Consider the following 6,204-nt stretch of genomic DNA (forward strand, 5'->3'; position numbering starts at 1 on the left):
TCATACACGATAAAATCAAACTCAGTCCCAATATCAGAACCACACAAAATACCCAACTCTGAATTTTAATGAAGTGACTTATGCTATAGTTTCATTCTGAGGCTGGGTCAATAGTGTATGATGATTATATCAAAGATTACTACAGTATAACACAGCAACGCTTCATCACGATCTACGATGTTATAGCGTCATCAAAATCTCTGTGCAGAAACGTATTTCTTGCAGAGGAGCAGCAATACTCTGGTTGTGATAACAAATGATCTGTTTACCATAATACATCACTTTTAAGTATGCCAAAGAACAAATCGAACTACTGAGTCTTGAAAACTCAATTTCATGCATTAATTTTATCCAACAACCAATAATTACTGTTCAAAACAAAGATACTCGATTATGCATACAGAAGGATTGTTTTTTGGGGGAGCTAAGCAGTTCAGTAGGAAGTTTATTTCCTTGTTAGTTTTACACAGCAAGGAAAAATGACAATTTCTAAATGAAACTGAATTAAGAACTATGAAAGTTAATCACATATCTAAAGAAATTCAGTTAGGCTGTCATAATTCGAAGCGACTTATTCAGCGTTAAATTACAGAAGGAAAACGATGATGACAGAAGAGAAAAAAAAAAAACGCTTAAAAATCTTGATAGAATTCGACTCAAATTGCTTTTGGTCGTCTGTCCAGACTCGGCTACAAATTTCCTTCATTTCAAATTGATCTTCTCACTCGTTTCCTCTTTTACTAAAACGGTTCGTCTCCAATGTCGCTTTTCGAACACCCACAAGTGCCACAAATCTACAAAAGAGAGAAAATAGAGGAAATAACAGTTTACAGCTTGAATCATGAAAGCCTGCATTGTCACAAAGGTTTGCGATACTTGGGAGAAGCGAAAATCCTTGAATCTAATCCTCTTTGAGTGGAAGTTTCAGCAGTAGAATACCAAGACCTCTTTACAGTTTAAGTTTATCATCCTCGGAAGCCTAAGTCCATAAAGCCTTAGAATTTCTGCTCTAGTGGTTTGATGTTTATTAAATCTTATACGCATCTGCCACACGTCAAGGAATTATGTTAACCTTATTCACTAGGCTGCAAATACCTTGAAGATGAAGAATCCTTTTGCGCTTGATTTTAGGAAAGCTCAATTTCAAAGTTTAGATGAATAGTAATGCAACACAATCTTGAAGTTTAAAATAAATTCCTAGAAACAAGGAAATTTATGTCTCTCATAAGCGACAGAGCTGTATCATACTATGTCTGACTAAATTTTGAGTATGTCAATCACATGAGACTTCGGTCAATTTTAAGTATAATTTTTTATAAGTTACGAAAGATCCTCTATGTTTAGTATGTAAATACTGCAGCCTAGGTTACTTTTGAGAATAGAATGCTCGAAAACAAAGTTAAATCTACCAGTCATGATTTTTAAGTATATGAAAGACCGAATGCTTTCATTACTTTGATCTGCTTAAATATAGAAACGATAAAAAAAATTCAAAAATAATTAAGTAGTGAGGTTTTTAAATAATAAATGGTAACGAGCGAGTTGAAAACATTTACGACATAATAGAAGACAACAAGCGCCTGGAATTGTCGTAAGGGCATAAATACCTTCAATATTGTTTTTAGAGTCTTTTTTAGGTGAACTGATATTGTACTTTTTAGTCATGCTTTTACTATATACTATATATTAGTTCTGTATTCCTAATTATTAATGTATGTGGTTTATGATGAACCAGAGGCCTTGTTTCTATACCCATCAAAGAGATATAAGGAAAATTTATATTAAAATATTTCTGATAAAATATTTGTGACAAATTTCCTAATTATGACAACTATGAATATTGGAATTGTACTCAACAACCTAGCTGAGTCACAAAAACGAATTATCAGGAGAATTGAAAAGACCCTATATAAGATTAATTCGTTGAAAACTGCCAATTATTTTCACCGAAATATTATTATTACTATTATCATTAAACAATTTCCTTTGACTTACAGAACAACAACAACTCTTCGAATTTCCTCACCTGAACATGAGATCCAGTGCATCCATTCAAATGACACAGATCGAAGTCCGGTCTCAAAGTCGGGACAGTCAGGCCACCCCAAACTGACGTATCCGGATCCATCATCCAGTCCTCTGTGCCATTTTTCAGTTCCACGAGGTTCAGCCAAGTCTCCATGTACTGGTTTTGATCCCCTAAAACCACATGGAAATATTCATGCCAGTTTTATGTTAGGTTTAACAGGGGATAAGACAAGTTTGACAATTACTTCTAAGAGGTGTTGGTGCGTGACAGACTTGAGTTGAAAGATGAGTTTAACGAGATTTGAAAAGAAGACCTTCTCTTGAAGTTAAATAAACAAAATGAAAGATTGCCTCTGTGGTACAATTATTTCTACCCAGGTTCTTACGCGTTGCTCTGAGGGAAAATATTTAGAAAAATACTGAAATAGTAATGAAAACAGGTAACGCGTGTTGTTTTTCTACTTTGGTATTCAGTGATTTCCCTGACAATACCAAGCACTGAAACATCCCCGTCAGTAGTAGTAGAAGTAGTAGTAGTAGTAGTAGGAGTAACAGCAAAGGGTCTGGATTTACCTTTGAAACGGCTTCCTTAATCGTTCTATTTCGTCCTTTGCTTCTATTAGTCTAACCATATTGTCACAGCAGCACCAGATATTTTTGGTAAATTCCTTCCTATTTTAAATTTCTTGTTTCGACAACTACAGAAACTCACCTTGGGTCAACGGATTGTAACATACCTAAATAAAACCCAGCTAACTAACCTATATGAATTTACCCAACATGCGAAGTTGCTCTGCCAAAATCACGAGAGGTCTTAGAAATCACTAAAAGATTATCTGGTTCTCAAATCGTACTCGGACTGTCGTCAGGTTTGGCAGTATTCATTTGCAAAAACTGACCAATGCCCATCAAAGCTCCTTTATTATTATTATTATTATTATTATTATTATTATTATTATTATTATTATTATTATTATTATTATTATTATTATTACAAGATTCCACAACACTTGGAGCCAGGAACAATTTTGTTGTTCAAAAATTTGTTGAAAACTCTAAGTTGTTAATAACTCCAAGTGGCATTTTGGCCTCTACTAATTTTCTGTCTTTCGACAAACTTTTTTTTCTTAATATAATTGCAGTATTAGCCTCCTTTTCCTTGCAAGTGGCTTCAGCGGTAATTATCATTATTCTACAGGAAATCAATCGTGGATTCCTAGGCTCTGAATAAGTTAAGTAAGGAGTGATTTATCGGCAGTTAATAATCTGGGTAACCGTGTCTTGCACAGTTCGAGACTTGAGAGAGAGAGAGAGAGAGAGAGAGAGAGAGAGAGAGAGAGAGAGAGAGAGAGGTCAGTTAGCAGGCTCAATCGCATGACAAACGGGGTCAGTGCAATGGCAGGTATTGTCTAAATCACAGCTGGCTTTAAAAAAAAAAAAGAAGAGTTACCTTTCTTTTTCTCCTTCCCTAAATAAATTGCCGTGGCTTTAATTTCTTTTCCAGTTTGTCCAATTCTCTTGTATATTTTCTGGTTGCTGTCAACGCTAAAAAGAAGAAGAAGAAGAAGAAGAAGAAGAAGAAGAAGAAGAAGAAGAAAAGCTGGCACGCATGAATATTTACTATATATAAATTCATAAGATTACTATACAAAAATTCATAAGAAATAAAATAAGATTGTACTGACCACAGACTAGATAAGCACTCAGAACACTTAAAGGAAATTCTTATCCCTTGTACATTCACTCGGCGAGATGAAAAGAAAAAAGCGATGGCTTATCAGCAAGATACCATGAAATAAGAACGGAAAGAAGAAATGACAAATAAATAGATAAAACAGAGAGGAAGTGGTGTGTCTTCTCTATTGAGAGAAAAGGTGGCACGATTCCAACATTGTAAGGCCCACATTCATTGTCTCTTTATTTACTGTCGTCAGGAGAAGGATTAGAGACCAGTTGATGCGGTTTATTGCCTCACAGGGATTTCTGCCCTTGTAACTGGCTTCGGTTTCCGGTTTGACAAACAATGATAAATTTTCGCTTACTCGGGGAGGAAGCCTACAAACTACTTTGTTGTTGTTACTGCTGCTGTTGTTATTGTGGGAGGGGGAGGGGGCCGGGGAGCAGGAAAGGTCTATGGAAGAGCCTAAAAAGGTCAGAAAAAGGTGTTTCACATTGAGTGAAAGATACAGGAATTTTAGGATATGATATTTATGACTTATTTATTAGAATGAAAATGTAAAAAATGAACAATATGCATGTCAAACAATTATTTTCAAAAAAATATAGCGTATTTTTTAAAATTTTCTTTGAGGAAAAAACGCACTATTTGACCGTTGATTTTAGCACGTTTTAATTTACGTTCAGTTACGAATAAAATGTTTACAACTTATGCGTGAAGGAAAAAATCTTGCATGTGTCCCAAATAAACTTGGAGGTCGGATCCTGCCTTGTTAAAGATAATTATTTCTACTATTTAAAAGTTGGTCTGTATTAGTTACCTGGCTTTGTTAAATTTTTAGCAAACTTATTAAAACAAAAATAAATTTAATAGCAACCTACCAACGAAATTATGATCATCCGTGTAAAAAATAGGAACAGGAAAAATAACAAATTATCTATAGTTCTTTACTGTAGTCTTCATTCCACTATCAAGGTTTGGAAAGAAGCAGTAAGATTAATTACGCTAAAATCCAAAAAAACACATCCAAAACCGGCCATCAACTTCAAAGGAAAATGACAAACCTATCAAGAAACATTTTCTGAAGCTGCAGGGCTTATTTAAGCCTTTCCAAGAATGACTAATTATTAATGTGATTCATTAATGCTTGGGTATTGTTGTTACATTATTAAGTCTTAGAGTGTCTGCTCTTAAACGAGCCAGTAAGCACCAAAAGGCACAGAACAGGTTATTTTTCTGTTGTACAATACGATAAGCTGCCAAATGACCGCCTCATCACCCACATTAGGACCTGGAGTAACCAGGCAGATGGATGCTGATGACCTAGTAGGTAGGCTTGTGGCCGACTTTAACCCCCATTCCTACCTCAAACAGACCGTAGGGCTTGACCCAATGACTCTACAGTGGTGGTTGCAAACGAAACTACTCACTAACCACGGACCTTGTAACGAATGGCATTAATATGATAAAACGAGACTCGAGGCTTAGGTGTTGAGATTTTATCAACTGTCAGCTATTGGTAACCCAGCAGCTAAACAAACACCAAAATTACTTAGTGAATTTACTTCAAAATCATCGAAACTTCTGTGTAAGAAGTAGGTTAAGCATTTATAAAAATGCTCGCGTAAATACCCAGTATATCGAAAACAACAACATAGGAAACTCCTGACAATAACAGTGAAATGGTTTCTGTATTTTTAAAAACGGCAGATCACCCAATGGATTCATTTCCTAGGGTACAGCCTTCCTCTGATGAAAAATGTATTCGTTCCATTAACATTTTTTTCAACTAAAAAAAAAAAAAACACGAACCACTCGAATATTTGACGTCATGGGATGGGTTTTGCATATAATCTCTTATATTTGCAGGAGAGGATGAAAACAGCATCGTTTATAGGTTTTAAATCGAAAGGTCTTAATACGACTTCCGCTGCAAATGACGATTTAAATATCCACTGTTGTTTACAAACTATAAATACAAGCGATTTATGATAGTGAGACTAAAGGCTTATGATAATGGAATATCTATTTTGTAGCCAAAAGGATTGTGCTGTTTTCTGATGAGGCTTTTTTGTTTGTTAACTGTTTAATCATTTTATTTCCAAATCGTAATGTTATCAATGATGTTATATCTTAGATCAAACAGTAGGAGTGAAGTTACCAGAAACTAGTGCTCGATTAAACCACTATTTTACCCTCCAACTTGATTATAAAATAAAACTAGAAAAAAGGGACTAATGCATCTTTCGATATATTCAACGCTTTTAGAAGGGGACTGATCGTGTGCCATGGACATTCAAGTCAGTCTTAACCGATTCTGTCAAGCAGCTGTGAATTCATTAGCGATGCATGTGGCTTACAGAAAAAATAAAAGAAAGGGCACTTCTACAACAAAGATCTGTCATTTTACCATCCAAGTGATGTTAGTATCAGTTTAGCAATGAGTTTTCCCTGGAGAATTTACCTAAAGTTAAACATCTTTCATGGGTATTGTTGAT

The 6,204-nt window shown here is 35.0% G+C and overlaps 1 protein-coding gene across 1 annotated transcript in view; it reads right to left on the reverse strand.

Annotated features, from left to right (window-relative positions):
* Nucleotides 1-432: 432 nt before the first annotated feature.
* LOC135207964 (uncharacterized) overlaps nucleotides 433-6,204 on the reverse strand; it is a 14,087-nt gene continuing 8,315 nt past the window's right edge. The window contains exons 5-6 of the mRNA XM_064239994.1: nucleotides 2,027-2,199; nucleotides 433-794 (exon numbers count right to left, since the gene is read on the reverse strand). Of these exons, the coding sequence (XP_064096064.1) occupies nucleotides 741-794; nucleotides 2,027-2,199 (227 nt within the window). The 3' untranslated portion in view covers nucleotides 433-740. The remainder of the gene's footprint in view (nucleotides 795-2,026; nucleotides 2,200-6,204) is intronic.

Source organism: Macrobrachium nipponense, chromosome 34 (genome assembly GCF_015104395.2).
Source record: "Macrobrachium nipponense isolate FS-2020 chromosome 34, ASM1510439v2, whole genome shotgun sequence".
NCBI classification, from domain to species: Eukaryota; Metazoa; Arthropoda; class Malacostraca; order Decapoda; family Palaemonidae; genus Macrobrachium; species Macrobrachium nipponense.